Source organism: Sinocyclocheilus anshuiensis, unplaced genomic scaffold (assembly GCF_001515605.1).
Source record: "Sinocyclocheilus anshuiensis isolate Anshui unplaced genomic scaffold, SAMN03320099.WGS_v1.1 scaffold335, whole genome shotgun sequence".
NCBI lineage: Eukaryota > Metazoa > Chordata > Actinopteri > Cypriniformes > Cyprinidae > Sinocyclocheilus > Sinocyclocheilus anshuiensis.
This window is the reverse complement of record NW_015548239.1, coordinates 1,627,200-1,643,784: the sequence shown is the minus strand read 5'-3', so window position 1 is coordinate 1,643,784 and position 16,585 is coordinate 1,627,200. Positions and strand designations below refer to the sequence as shown.

The 16,585-nt window shown below is 36.3% G+C and overlaps 1 protein-coding gene across 1 annotated transcript in view; it reads left to right on the top strand.

Moving 5' to 3' along the window:
- Positions 1-12,744, top strand: part of LOC107654879 (disks large-associated protein 2-like) — a 164,304-nt gene extending 151,560 nt beyond the window's left edge. Inside the window, exons 10-16 of the mRNA XM_016442184.1 lie at positions 1,254-1,406; positions 2,340-2,578; positions 7,669-7,754; positions 7,878-8,332; positions 9,825-9,916; positions 11,566-11,718; positions 12,230-12,744. Coding sequence (XP_016297670.1) covers positions 1,254-1,406; positions 2,340-2,578; positions 7,669-7,754; positions 7,878-8,332; positions 9,825-9,916; positions 11,566-11,718; positions 12,230-12,430 — 1,379 coding nt within the window. The 3' untranslated portion in view covers positions 12,431-12,744. The remainder of the gene's footprint in view (positions 1-1,253; positions 1,407-2,339; positions 2,579-7,668; positions 7,755-7,877; positions 8,333-9,824; positions 9,917-11,565; positions 11,719-12,229) is intronic.
- The last annotated feature ends 3,841 nt before the right edge of the window (positions 12,745-16,585 follow it).

Below are 16,585 nucleotides of genomic sequence, written 5' to 3'. Positions count from 1 at the left end.
TTCCTGAAGAGGAACGTCTCAGGTTACGTATGTAACCATGGTTCCTCGAGGGAACGAGACGCTGCGTCTCAGGGCCATACTTTCGGCATCTCTGCCAGTGCTTGCTTCACTCCTAGAAGCTGACGTTTGTCTCACCGCACGTGCTTTTATAGCTTCCTGGCATTACGTCACCCGCCCGTGACGTCTCGCCCATCTATTGGTCTGATTACACACGAGATTCAGAGCCGGTCACGTTGAAGGGCGTTCCCGAAGCATCCACCGACGCAGCGTCTCGTTCCCTCGAGGAACCATGGTTACATACGTAACCTGAGACGATTTCCCTCTTTTGCTTTAATGGCAGCAGCAACTCAAGCCACGTGAACTTCTCATATTTTTTGTAAAACCTGATGATTATGTTTTCCAGTATGATTTGAGATGATCCATTCAATGTAACCAAGAGCATCTGAAGAATCACATAATGTCACAAATTTACTTATTTCATATGACCTAGAAATTATTTTTGACACCATAGCATTTTTCTTTTTTCCCAAACTTTCTTTTTCTTTCCAGGTTGAAATTAGATTTTGAATCCCAGATTTTCAATGTAACTTTTAGACCCCCAGGGCTTCAACTTGTGACTCGCTCAAAAATAACTATACTACACTGCAAACATGGTTATTCCTTTCATTTGGTTCACTGTAGGTCATAATAGATCCCTTACAGTGACCAACTTTTCTGTCACTTTCGATTATTGTGAATATATAAATATACAATTCCTTTCAAAAAATAAAAAAAATTACTGACCTCCAAACTTTTGAATGGCGCTTTTCATCCTCAAAAATCTAAAAACATACACTACATAAGAGGACACATCCAAATCAAAGATCCATTTATCTGCCTGGTCCAGCTGTATGGATTAGAGCAGGAAGAGATCTGCAGATAACCTTTTGCTCATCAGAATGCATGACAGGCTTCACAGTCTGTTTACAAGAACATCAGAGCACTATTTCATACTTTTTTCTCCTTTATTAATGAAGAAGGAGTTTGTATATAAAACTTGCAGTCAGCAGGCTCATTTTTGACATATTTGTTCATTTTGAGCAAAGTGTTTTCATTACTTGTCCCTCTCAATATTTAGAATAGTGACCAGTTAATATGGTAGTGTTGGCCTTTTTTAAACGTTTACATTTGGTCCCCCTCCAGTCTTGAATATTTGGTAGCATCATGTTGATGCACTGGAGATATTTGACATTAAACCTCTCCCTTTCTAACAGCGGTCACCTACACACCCAGTACACCCACCTATAAGAGGACCCCGCCACCTGTGCCCCCTCGTTCCACCTCCAAACCTCTCATCTCCATCACAGCGCAGAGCAGCACAGAGTCCACGCAGGATGCCTACCATGAGGGGCAACTGGCCAGAGGGGGTATGTAAACCAGTGATATTTTAGTAATATTTATAAATTATTATAGTACTTACCCATATTTTGAATTCACTTGGTTTTTTGGTTTGTTTTAATTTTTATTTTAGTTTTGAGTTTTAGTATTTTTGTTATGTGGTTTTGTCATTTATATTAGTTTTTTTATATTTTATAGCTTTAATTTTTATTTCAGTTTTAGTTTTACTCATTTTAGTACTTATTAAACTTATTTATTACAGTTAGCTGCCAAAGCAACAAGTTTTTTTAAGTTTAAGTTTTTATCTAATCTTTAGATTTTATTTTATTTCAGCTTTATTTCAATTACAAAAACAATTTTAATAGTTTTAGTTAACAATAACAACACTGCTTTAAATGAAATGATATGTTTCTTCCATACTTCTGACTATGAAAACAATGACAGAACATCCCGGGTTCAATACAAGTGAAGCTCAGTCGACAACATTTGTGGTGTCACATTGATCACCACTAAAAAACAATTTCACTTATCCCTGGTTTTCTTTAAAAAATGGTTATAGTGAGGCTTTTATAGTGGAAGCAAGTGGGGCAAATTTTGGAGGATTTAAAAGCAGAAATGTGATGCTTTATAATTTTTAGCTGTAAAGTTGTAGTTAAGTTTATCCTTTATGTTGTAATGGCAACAAAGTTGTAAATTTGAATGTAACTTTACACAGCAAAGGCTAGTAAGTAATTTTCTTATATTAAAATCATGTTAATATGCAGTCATTTTTTTAAATAAAAGGAGGGACAGATCAAAAAATAATTTTTGTGGTAATCAACATTGTGCCTCAAGTGCTGTCAATTAAGCTTAACCTGTAACAGAATATTTCTTTAATTCTGAAAACTGCATCATTCACAACCACACTGTATTCTTATTTGTCCTCAAAATGACACCAGCTTCTTTTTATGCTTGTCCCACAGGCATCTGGGGCTCTGATGGGTTGAGTCTGAGTTTGGGTCGAGCCCTTTATAACTCCACTGACAGTCTGGACAGTGCCAAGGCCGTCACTATCGCCATGGAAGCAGCTGCCATGGCGATGGCAGGAAAGAGACACCCCTCCACAGACAGCCATAGCTCAGTGATGACCTGTGATAAAGCTGTGCTGGTGTCCAAAGCGGAAGAGTACCTAAAAACACCAAGGTCTTCAATAGGAATACAGGTGAAGTGCAAAGCACAGTATTTACAAACATGCAATAGTTTAATCTAAGAACCTGCATCACCACTTAAAAGAACTTAAAAGAATGTTTCAGCTGTATTTGTCTGTACAATGATTGTCAGTGGGGTCCAAAATATCACTGAAATCCATCGACTTTCATTGTATGGACAAAAAATATTTTCAAAGCATCTGCTTTTGTGTTCCAAAGAAATAAATTCATACAGATTTGGAACTTTAATTTTTCATTGGAATCTTTTTTTCTGGGTAAACTACTACTTTTTTCCCCCAAAAAAGTATTTATCTTTTAAAAATACCTTTTTCCATTTTTAATATGCAGACAACTATAAGTAAACCATTCGTAGGTTCATTTCTTTGAGAAGTCTAGGTGCTCTCAAAATAGTGTTGTTACGTTCGTGAACGAATCGTTCTTTTTGAACGAATCTTTTTGGTGAACGAATCGTTCTTGTTCACGTAATCCATTGACTCATATTTCTCGTTCACTGATATTCCTCCCTCCATAGCAGCGCATGCGCAGATCAGTGAACCCGGTAGCTCTGTGGACTGTTTCATCCTGTCAAAGAATGACTAAACCTCGAGCCAATAGCCTTCGAGTATGAGATGTGACGGAGCATGTGATTTGTTGAATGTAGTGAACGAATATGCCCTTCACTGACCAAGTTTCTTTTGAGTCTGAACGAGAGAGATCTTCTCGTTCGTGAATGAAATGACCGAACTGGTACATGTCGTTCGTGAACGAGTTGAGTGAACTGGTACATCTCGTTCGTGAATGAAATGACTGAACTGGTACATATCTCGTTCGGGAACGAAATGAATGAGAGTATACCGGGTCAGTCGGCCATTAAGCATGTCAATCTCGATCAGCAATCAGCAGAAAGCTTATATATTCATATTTAGCATACAGAACATAACTCAATGTTTAATCCCCGATTTATGAATGTGTAAATGTCTGACCAAACAATTAAAATGTTAATTATGCAAACCTTGTGCTTTGGTCATCTGAACAACTTATTTAGACTTTATTTAGTTAATGAGTTGATTATGCACACATTTTAATAAAGCCAAATTAGTTTTTTTATAATAATTAAATACATTCGTTGACTTAAGACATAACACATAAGACACTCTTTTTCGCCACCTGCTGGCGTATTTATGTAATATGAAGAAATGGTCACTGAATGAATCAGTGAACAAATCCGAATGAATCATTTTGGTGAACGAACTGAAAATGAACGAATCTCTTGAAATAATCAAAATTTCCACCACTATCTCAAAATATTTTTTTCAGCCTGACAACAGCAAGATGGGCTTAACCAATGATGTGGGTTTTAGGGTGGGGCTACCCGTTTGGCTGATCAATGGGAAACAGACAAAGTGTTTGAGGAAACTTGTTTGCAAACAGTCACCGTCACTCATGCAAACTGAATCATACCTAACCAAAGCAATGTAGGTTATTTTGGAGTCCAAACACAAAAGTATATACAAACCCATAAACCTCCAGTCTGTGTTGTCATGTTAAAAATAGCTTCCTGTGAGTCATCATACCGCAATCTATTAATTAACATTCAACTCAGGCTTCACTGAATGGGCTCTCCCTCTCTCTCCTTCCCTTAATCTCCCTCTTTCCCCATCTCCTCTCTTTCGTCCTCCCTCCCTCTCTCTTGCTGTTTCTTGCCAGTAGTTATCTGTCTTTGCCTTGTGAATATCTGTGTTGAGGGTTTGCCCCTCTCAGCCCTTTAGGTCATGTGTTCTGCATTCATTGTCCACACTGACCCCTAAAGGTTATGCACAGGGAGCACAATTAACTGCCAATGGGGATGAATTGAGTCCATAAATATTTATTACCAGCCATGAAACAGAATTTTGCAGCATTCTTTTTATTAAAAAATATGTTTGCCCTCAAGACGGCAATTATTTAGATGTTTTTCTTGCATATTAGTGACAAACAGCACAGGTCTCTCTGTCACTGGCTGGACAAGATAAACCAAGTCTCTATCTTTCAATGAAACAGAATCTGCTACGAAAACAATTAAAAAACACATTGTGTTTTTTTGGCAGCTTAACGGGAGGAATATTCCATATAATATGTTGCAACATAGAATTCTGGACAACGACTAGTAAAAGTGTGGTGGATTTAGCCTGTTTCTTCCCATGAAAATAGTTGTTGTAGCTACTATGGTGTTAAATTGGTAAAGGGACTTGACATAGCAGCATTTAATCAACCAGTGGCATGAGTTTGGAGCATGACTGCCTATTTGGCTGAATGACTCATGATAGACTTGTTCAGAAATAACACACTAAACTTAAATAATTTGTGATTTTTTTCAGCTTGTGCAGAGGGGAAAGTCTTGGTGCAGCCTGTTAGGTAGATGCAGAGTGGTTGTATTTTGTGAGCCGTGTTTGACAGCTTGGCTGGAAATCATTCAATATATTCAAAATTCACTTTGCTTTGACTCGTCGTTAACGTTTAGTAAAGGAATAGGTCATCTAGAAAGGAAAATTCAGTCATTATTTACATTAGTTATTCAGTTATTATTTACATTGTTTCAGCCTCCTGTCATTCCAAACCAATGCACTGTTCCTTTTTTGTGTAACATTTCAATTTGTTTCACTTCTCATTTATTTGTATAATGCTTTTCACAATACATATTGAAAGTAAATCTTTTTTTTTATATTGACTTTTGATGAAAATAGGCTTTAGATTTTTTCAACATTTCTTTGTCATTAATTCATTATAGGAAGTTTTACTCTGACTAATATAGCATCTACTTTTAGTTGACAAAAACAACATCTTACTTGCCACAAAGTGCTAAATTAAGCATTTTATAGATTAAATAAAAAACATTGTTAGTGTTCTGTTAATATCTTGTGTTATTTTCCCGTCACATCTGTGTTAACAGTATGTTTTAATTAAAATCATTTAATTATCAGTGAGAAAAAAAAATCTGGTTATATTTGCTATGAAATGGAAAGTCATCTTATTTATTTTCTAAATGTGTGCAATTGAATTATTTTGAACTATTGAATCCATTCAATCAACAACTGATGAATTAAACCAAGTCTCAAGTCCCGTTTCACTCAGATGTACATCACAATGTGAAAAACATGAGCTGTTGCTACTTCTGTTACATTATCAACAAGGTTAACATGGATTCCAAGTTTTCTGAAGCCACATTATGGCTTTCTTGGAGTTTTTGTTCCACACACAAAGTTATCTTATGAATTCAGAAGACTTGGAATATAGCACACAAGTTATCTGTGCTTTTTTATTTTTGTTACTTTGATAACCCCTGGTCACTATCTGCTGCCCACCCTCTGCACCTTCACTACACCAGTTTTGAGATTTGGTAAAATGTGACAGAATGAATGAGGTGGCACTTTTTTCATCACAGTTTCCCTAGAGTACTGCAGTCTAAGGTACTATTTTGTATCACACAGCGTTCACATTATCAAACAGTGAAGGAAAGCACTGCTCACCTACTGTAGCTGTAATCCTTATGGACTGACTTGTGTCTAAAGAAACCTCATACCCTGGCCTTCGTTCTTTCATGCCTGACAGTCTGACTCACTCAAACAGAATTCCTGTGCTCAGCCTTTCTGCTTCTTGATGTTCTCAGCGGTCAGACTGATAGATCACTGACAGCTGATTTGTCTGATCTGTGATGAGAATCATCTTGTTCTCTGATTCTGAGGTCACCCTTCCTCAGCCTGTCCTTCGCCAACACTTTTGTGAGTCACGCTTTCTTCAGATGGTTTGATATTCTTAGCAGTGATGGACTCTTCTAAGCGACAGACATCTTTTTTGATAAACCTGAAAGATTGACCCTCAGTTCGTTATTACAGTTGTATTCAGAATGTAAGTTATTACAGAATGTATTTTAGCTAATTGAGCGTATTTACCATCTCAGGAATAAATTATAACTGCTTTGCTACATACACATTTAATAGCGATAATTGTTAAAATAACAGCTTAATTATTTAAAGTAAAATAATGTATCACCGTTCAAATGCTTAGGTCGGTAAGACTTTTTAATGTTTTTGAACAAAGTCGTGCTCACCAAGGCTGCATTTATTTGATAAAAATACAGTAAATGTGTAATGTCGTGAAATATTATTACATTTAAAAAATTACTGTTATCTATGCTAATATATTTTATAATCTACGTTATTCCTATGATAGCATCAGCCATTACTCCAGTCTTCAGTGTCACATGATCCTTCAGAAATCATCCTAATATGCTGATTTGGTGCTCAAGAAACCTTTTTTATTAGTGTTAATGTTGAAAACAGTTGTACTGCCTAATAATTTTGTGAAAATTGTGATACATGTTTTAGGATTCTTTGATTAATAGAAATCTCAGAAGCACAGTCTTTATTGTCACTTACTGTCACTTTTGATCAATTTAATGCATCCTTCCAAATATATAGGGTTAAGCTTAGGGTCAGGGTTATCATTATACATTATTTTTTATTGTAAATTATATTTTAAAATGCAAAAATGTAAAATGTCTGTGCTGCAGTTGTCTAGAGCTGCAGTTGGCTTGACTAAACAGCATAGTCACTCCAACAACGTTCCTCTAAGGTTTACTTTATGCAGCTCTCATTGTTTATTAGCACCAGGCTTGAGTTTCCACCACATTCCTCAGTTGCTCTTGATCAGGCATGGAAGTTTGTCACTTTTTTTTTGGAAACTGAGAAAGGAATTACCAGATTAAATTGACAGATTACATAATGAATACAGTTATTACAATATGAGCTTCTATTCCTCTTTTTGAAATGTTTAGATAGCACATTGTATTTTATACACTTGTGGACAAGACTATGTAATAAGTTTTAGTATTTTGAAACAAAAAAAAGTTATAGTGTATAGAGGGGTGAAAAATCTGACACTACATATAAACTTTGACATAAACAGGAGTTTGAAACAATAAAACGGTTATGATGTAACACAAAGGAATATTTATGATTTCTGGGTCACTATTGTAATGCTAATCATATAATTCATAATTATGCAAATATTAGAAGTATGTACATGGTCAGAAATCATCAGTTAAAGCTCTGTGTTGTCATTACAGGTGGAAGCAGCAACTGATTCTGAGTGTGAAAGCAAAGGCTCTCGAGAGTATCATTCTGTTGGGATTCAAGTGGAAGACGAGAGACGGTAAATACCCAGCACCTCTGTTTTATCTCTATGTGTGAAGGGCTTGAGAGTTGCGATTTGCTGAAGTACCAGCTGAATGTGAAATGTTGTTGGTTTCATTTGAGATCTTTCTCTCTCATACAGGCAGGGCCGGTTTAAGCGGTCCAACAGTGTCACTGCTGCCGTTCAGGCTGATCTGGAGTTGGAGGGTTTTCCTTTAATGGAGGATAAAGGTCTTCAGTTTGGCGGAGGTTTCCAGCGTCACAGCGAGCCCAGCACCCCTACGCAGTATGGCGCCGTTCGGACGGTTCGCACCCAGGGTCTCTTCAGCTACCGTGAGGACTACCGCACCCCCACAGAGCCCCCAAGTCCCCAGCGCAGCCCCGAGCCCTGGCTGGAGCCCTCGCCACGGGAACCCATCGCCACCGTGGCGGTTACAGTGACGCCGCCCCAACCCACGGATTCAGGAAGAGTGTCGCCCTCGTGCAGGAGGGACGGAAGCTGGTTCATGCAATTGCTGCGCACAGAGACAAAAAAGATGGAGGGATGGTGCAAAGAGCTGGAGGGAGAGGCGGAAGAGAACGATCTGTCAGAGGAAAGTGAGTTAGCAGAGCTCCGGTTTCATGAGCTGTTAAATCTTTATATTATAATATTTGTTTGGTGGAGAGTTTGACTCCAGATTTCAAAGTGTCAGGTATGAATCCAAAGAAGTGTCATATTTAACGGTGAAACGCACGCAGAGCTCCAGGTTATTAGAGGCTCGCACTGAGAGTGCTGCCAATTACGTCTGTCAACATCTATCAGGTTTCCATGGCAAAGAGCTTAGAGCATCACTGAGGCGCTGAACCACAGACTGAGGGAGATAATGCACAGAAATGGATGTGAGAATGCATTAGAGTATCTTAAATGTAGAAAGTGAAAGTGTAGAGTATGAGAATATGAATATGACCACATTCACATACTCTCAGGATATATACTGAATTTGATGAAGAACTTTGACAGTCACATATACTGCATCTGCCATGTTGCCATTGTTCTTTGACCCTGCTGAAAAAGCTGGTCTGCTGGTCTTAGAAGTTTTAAGATGGTCTTCCAGCTGGTGTTTTGCTGGGCGGACAACTGGTCCTGACCAGCTAAAAAAAAGTACCCAAGACCCCTATAAATACAGACTGCAAGACCAACTAACACCAACAAATTAGGTTAAGCCGAGTTAAGAAGCATGAACATTTACTTGGCTATTAAGTACAATTTCACCATAAACAACACATTTCAAAAGAATGGACATATATTATGGGATAGTCCCAAAATTATGGGATATTATGGGATAGTCCCCAAAGTTTCCACACTTCACAATCTCAGCAGATGTAGTACACAATCATTCAAATGGTTAGGGATTGGAAATATTTTTTGATGTTTTTGAAAGACTCCTATTCTCACCAAGGCTGCATTTATTTGATAAAAATACAGTAAAAAACAGTAATATTGTGAAATATTATTACGATTTAAAATACAACAGTTTTCTGCTGTGGTATATTTTAAAATGTCATTTATTCCAGTGATGGCAAAGCTGAATTTGCAGAAGCCATTACTTCAGTCTTCAGTGTCACATCATCCTTCAGAAATCATTCTGATATACTGATGTAAAAAAAAAAAAAAACTTATCAATGTTGAGAACTGTTGTGCTGCTTAATATTTTTTGTATAAACTTTTTTCCCCCAAAAGAACAGCATTTATTTGAAATAGAAATCTTTTGTAACATTAGAAATGACTTGACTATAACTTTTGATCAATTTAATCCATCCTTGCTGAATAAAATTTCTTTGAAAAACAAAATCTTACTGACCCCTAACTTTTGAATGGTAGTGTACATCATCACCTACATGATCACTGAGTATTTGGGCATCTTAATGATTTCACATAATGCTTTGTAGCAGAAACATCTGCATGTTCATGTGCAAATTCACAGGTATATGTGTGTACAGACAATTTATTAACTGCATAAACAGTTAAATATGTACTGTATAAACGTGTGAGTTCAATAGCTCTTGTGGTTATTAAACATTTATCTCTCTTTCCCCGTTTGCGTGTTAGTCCTAGGGAAGATCCGGAGTGCTGTAGGAAGCGCACAGCTCCTGATGTCCCAGAAATTCCAGCAATTTTATTGGCTTTGCCAGCAGAACCTAGTAGGTAACATCAGAGTGCACATATGCCAATTTGTGCACGAGTATGTGTGTTCTATTTATGTTATTGTGCTATGTTTATATTCACGGCAGCTCTTCCCCCGACACACTGCCACACTTCTATGGGGGTTGTCTGTGCTGTAGTAATTGTGGTGTAGTTGATGGCCTTTTGTTCTGCTGTCACATTCATTAAATATGATACACAGCAGCACATCAGCTGATCTGAGCCAGGCATGCAGAGAACGCAAATGACCAAGTACTGTGGCATGCACAATAGAGCGATGTTTTAGTAAACAACCTAAATCCTCATGAATAAAATACTCCTCTGTTTAATGACAAACACTCACAGTGGTAATTTGGCCACGTACAGATTTATGAAATAACAACAAATTATAAGAATATAGTTATTGCATCAAATAAAAATGGTTACACTTCAGCTTTCGACTTTAAGCTCTTACAGTCTTCAGCTGTACACGTTTATAAAGATGTGCATCCTGTGGAGGATTAGGAGTGCCACTTAAAAATAAAATGAAGAAATCAATTATGACTGCATTTAATTGAGAACTTAACATGCAAATAACTAAATCACTAGTTGTCAAATTAATATAAATTTTTAATCTATGTTAAAAATAAAGTTACACATAACAATAAATAATAAACTGATAAATGAAATGGCATTTAAAATAGTTTTTTAATGTATTTTCCAAATACTTTTGTTTATTATTTATCATTTGAGTTACCAGTGTACAAGTTCATGCATGCATGCAAGAAACCAATCCACTGTCCACTGGCATTTTTTAACTCAATCAATAAATTGAGGAAGAAAATTATTTGGCAAATACATAAACAAAACATATTTTAAATGATTTATAAAATACAATTTTAAAGTGCCCCTATTATGGGTAATGAAAGGTTCATATTTTGGTTTTGGGAGTCCCCAACAACAGGTTGGCATGCATGCAAGGTCAAAAAACACTTTCATTGTCTTATAATATTAGTTTATTTTTACCTTATTTGCTCAACGACTCCCAAACGATTCGTTTAACGATTCATTTTTCCAAACCCCTCCTTTGCGTGATGCTAATCCGCTGTGATTGGTCCGATTGGTCTCATTTTCATTTAATCTTGCCTGTAATGCCTGATAAAGCAGCGTTTGTGAGCGCAGTGCTGCTTTGTGTACAGCGTTACCGAGGAAACTGCTATTTTTACCGCTCCAAAAGGGGCACCTAGTGGCAAAGAATGAATTTGCATTTTCATTCAGACCAACTTGGAAAGACCAACAAGTGGGCGGGCAATATGCTGTTTCATGTTGAAGTCAACATGAAACGGCTTGGGATTCGTTTTAAAAACGACTCGTTTCAATGATTCAGAGTCGACTCTTTCTTTTGAGAGACAATAACTTTATACACGGTGCACTTTCAGGTTTAAAACTTTCCAGGATGTTTTCATTCACTTAGAGCTGTGTTACACACTGCATGAAAGGTAATTTTCAAAAATCCATAATAGGGGCACTTTAATGGAGCATTTTTCAATTTCTTAGTATTCGTTGTTTTAATTAACACTATTTTTAAAATGAACTTTTAAAACTATGTCGATTTGTGATTTATTTACATTTTTAGAGTGTAGTGTTTTAAATCTTCGTTGTGTTGCAGGACCCCAGTGCCATGCCTCGGCCCACCTCTCAGGACCTGGCCGGGTTCTGGGACCTGCTGCAGCTTTCCATTGATGATGTTACCTCCAAATTCAATGAGCTGCAGAAGATTAAATCCAACGATTGGAGGCTTTTTGAAAGTCCTGTGAAGAAGGTGAGAGCTGATTGGTTAGAAGTTTTGTGATGGTTGTATTTGACATCAAACCTAATTTGATGCTAGAGGCTGTACTTATAAAATAAATTCAAAAGTTTGGGGTCGTTAAGATTTTTTAAATAAATCAATACAGTGAAGACATTTATCATGTTGCAAAAAATATGTTCTTTTGAACTTTCTATTCATCAAAGAATCCTGAAAAAAAATTAACCACGGTCCCCACAAAAACATTACAAAAAAATAGTTTTCTGTTATGTTTTCAGCTTTGCCATCACAAGAATAAATTACATTTTAAAATATATAAAAAAATCAGTTTGCCACCTTGCTGTGCATAAAAGTCTTACCAATCCTTGACTTTTTAATGGTAGTGTATAGTTTATTAATTGAATTAAAAACATAATGTACCTCTAGTCTGCTGCAGATATTACTTGACACACATTTAAATGAAAAAATGAACACAATATTTGTACATTCATATCTTGTGTTTGTATATTATTTGTCATGGTTCCAGCTCCCGCCGCCAGTACCAAAGAAGACATTGCGTAAGAGTGTGACAAGGGAAAAATCTTTGGATCTCCCTGACCATCAAAGACAGGAGGCACGACGGCGCCTCATGGCGGCCAAACGCGCAGCTTCATTCCGCCAAAACTCAGCATCAGAGCGGGCCGACAGCATCGAGATCTATATACCAGAGGCCCAAACGCGGCTCTGAGAGTCACAGGGAACACCTTTATCACACCATCACCATCATCACTCTCAGTGACAGAGCCAGATTGAAATACCACGATACATTCATCAAACAAATCATCAGAAACAAAAGAGTTTCATACCTGTCAAAAGGGTTTTGTACCTTTCAGAACTGCCTGCAACATCCATATGAAGTTTTCCCTGTTTAGGGAGACATACTTCACCAAAATTGCACAACATATCGCAATTGTAGACCCACGTGACAGTGATGTTGCCTGACGAAGCAAAACTTTACATATAAGCTTTAATCACAGTCAATCTGAGGATCCCTCTGTGAGTGTCTTTATGACATCCATTAAGCACTTTCAAAATTGAAAAATTGACATTTTTGAGGCCTCAAATTTAAACAATGCATTTGTTTTCATTAAATTAAGAAACCTGAAGAGAAGTCTTTAGTTCCGGTTCCATCTGGTTCCATTCGTTCAAGTTCTGTAGCTTTGTATTTCCGTTCTTACAATTCATTTATCTCTCTCTTTGTCTTTGTATTTGTGTTTTTCTTTCTTTCCGTCTCTCTCCACAGTGAAGTTCTTCGTATTTCTCTCATGAACTCTCTTGTGAGCATTTATGTAAGTGCCAGTGCTGAAATACCTCAATCATACATTTTAGACTGAAGCCGTTGGCCAGAGCGGACAGTCGCAGCCTTTTTAAAAACGTTGTTGTTCGGGAAAATTTAAATCTCAGCCTGAGGGTTTACATTGCCAAGATCAGTTTTTATCATTCACCTACTTACTGATATCAAATATACAGCAGTCACATTACTTCATACTTGATGTTTGTTATTTTAGAGGAATTACTGAAGGTTTTTGGGTGCAGTTGCTTAAAACCTAAATTCAACAATGTAAAGGTTCAAAAATGCATTTTTGCACTTTCTTCTTCTAAATGTATGTTTGTATGCATTTCCAAGGGAAATGAAGTTCTAAAAGATATTGTTGCAGTTGAATTGTGACTATCGATTTATCATTTCATGTCTCTGAATGTTTCATTCCTTCAGCCTCACCTAGTCATTCATCAGTTTTATTTATTTTTATTGAACCATTTTCCACTCCACCTGCTGTTATCAAGCATCTGGCCCATGTTCTCCGCCAAAAAAGAAAAAGAAAAACGTTTTATGTCTTTTCTGTGTGTCTTGACAGAGAATCAATGATTCTATCTCGACTGAAGGAGACTTTGGGTGTTCCCATTATTATCTAGATGACTTGGCGGTTGGTGATAGATGTAAGACTGCATGCAGTCCACATACCACACATATGTGAGAACCGAACGTGCAGAATGATTTAACTGTACAATCAAACTGTGTTCTTGAGCCTATTTGATGGCATTTGTCCAAACAGGCGACTGCAGTACACAGGATGGTTGATTATATTAGATTATCAAAACCAGAAAAGTCAATGTTGTTTTGGATTGTTATACAATCATTGAACTTGTTTTAAAATGCAGGCTTCATTAAGAATATATCACTAAAGGGACCCACTTTCTGTTCCAGAGAGAGATTTCAGCTTAAACATGCAGCAGTCCAGCTCTAACACTTCAGATAAAAGAGTTTGATGTTTTGTTAATATGAAGCGTAAATGCATGACCACTTATGGTTGTCTCTCAGTGACTCGCAGCCACTGAAGTGTCACTGCCGACAGCCTCAAAAACCTTCACAAAGACTTACTTTATACCATGTTATTTAAAAATGCCATATTTTATCCACTATATATATATCATTACAGACATCCTCTATCTATCATACAAGGTCACATTTCATTTCAAAAGTAACTATTTCCCCACGTTCTGTTGAGACTACCCTGTTTTTGCCTCTGCATCATAGAAGGAGAGGAGGCCAGAGATTAGAGGAGATTAGTTTTATCACTTCCTCTCGACTTCCTTGTAGCTTTATATTCTCAATTTCCTTTGTGAGATGACCTTGAGAAGAGCTTGTCGTTAGAAGCAAATATTTTCTTTTAATTTCCCTGTGCTCTGTATTTTTTTTTTCCGCTTAAGTCATTGTTCAAACACAATTACAGCATTTCATCTACGAGAGGCTTTGTAATCGATGAAACTGGCTTCAAGCTAGAGGAAATTTTGAGAGTATTTTTTCAAAACAGCATTTCTGCTGTAAATTGAGCCTAAAGTCACAAAACAGTGTTTTAGCTCTCATTTCACACCAACGGAAGTTTTGATGGATTATTTTGTTAGTAATTATTTGGAACAAGTTCTGGGCAATTTATAGCTTTGTAGTGCGAGTCGTGGGCTTCAGGCTTTACAGAAATCCACAGGTCATTACTGACACTCTCCTGGCCTTACTAACTATTCAGACTGTTGAAAAATACACACTAAATACACACTTGATGGGTAACATTTTACAATAAGTAAATGTTTTTCCCCCCTACATGGCAAGGACGTGTGTTTGTGATTATGCGGTCCTGCAATGTGGCAGCTGTTCTTTCTGATTAACCTGCTCAATTATCAATATGCAAACATGCCAGTAATGCAGGCAGTGTTTATGTGCCAAATACGTTTATGTGCCACATGTTTGAACATGTTCACAGACCTTCATGCACTTCGTCTTCCCCATGCTTCATCATATCATTTCAACATGACAGTCTGAAAGTGTTTTGGTGAGCTGACATCTAAACAAACATCTGGAAGAACAAATGCTCTTGCCAACTTTTAGAACAGTGGAATCAATTTTCAAATGTTGATTTGTTTGTAGGATTGCCATATTTTCATCAGCAGGGTTGCACTGAGTGGTCATCTTGTTTAGATATGCTTTCATGAACACCATGTGCATTTACTCTATTCATATGTACATTTATATCCATCAAAATAAGTAATTAGTCAGTATTTAACAAAAATAAATGATTAATTGAAAATGGTTAACCCTCCGGACCACAGTATTTGAAACCAGCCAGCGGGCCTTTGGTACTGAGATGTACCTGTTTCGGTTTCTTACTCTAGAGAAACTTCATCTTGGGACTGGATTAATCCTGGATCTCAGAATGTGAAAAGATTATAAAATCTTAGTGAAATTAACAAATTAAAAAGGTAGTTGTTTAGCTGAGAATATTTTCATTTAATATACTGTATATCATATCTATATGAAGGGTGAATATAATACCAAATATTCATTATTTGTACAGAATTATATAAATATAAATAGTTATATATAAATATATATAATATAAATACATAATTGATCCTTTGTTGAAGCAAAACTCTTTTTCTGCTCATCCTTATTGGTTGAGTTGTTTTTTTGTTTTTTGTTTTTTTGGGTGGCATGCACCATTCTGATGCTGAATGTGGGTTTTCCTGCTTCATTGCCTTTCCAAATCACTTTTTTGAATGTTCTTCATTGTTAAACTTATCAGTTTGGTTTCTTTTTATGTATTCATTAAATGTTTAAATTGTGTTATAAATTTGTATTACAAATTTGACTTTGTTTTTTGGTCATCTGGATTATTTGTGGTTCTTTTCATGACTCGATTATTGCTATGATCATATATTGTAAATAATTCAGTCATTAAATTTTTGAAGGAAATTAATTATTTGGATTATCTTGAATTTACTTTGCACAGCATTAACAATACAACGATTTTAACTTTTCCCCAACAGTTTTCGCATTTGTTTCACTAGTCCAGCACCAGTTTTGTGACAAAACATCAAAATTGTGGCTAACTATGCCTATTTAAACCCTGATCTGAGGACATTTTGGTAATCTGCCTAAACATTAACTAAAGTTCAAAACACGTTCATCAAAACAGATTTTAATTTTGCAATACAGCTCTACAAAATGTCCACCACATTGGTTTTCACATTTATAAAAAATATTGAATTCTAAATTTGAATGTATTGAATTTGTTTCATTTAAATTAAAAATAATTTAAATGCAAAGTCTATTTATAATGAAATCAAAATGAAACGTTTCTGTAAGTACAACTGGAACATTGATTATTAATTCAATGTTTCTGGGTAAAAAAATATATATATATATGTGTATAGGTAGCCTAAAATCATACTTGAAAATAAAATATATTATAAAAATTACATTTGCTGCTATCCCTTCAAAATTCTACATCCTTTTTGCCAGCAGGGGGCAACAGAGTAGCGTTTATAAATTAGCCTGATCATGTGATTG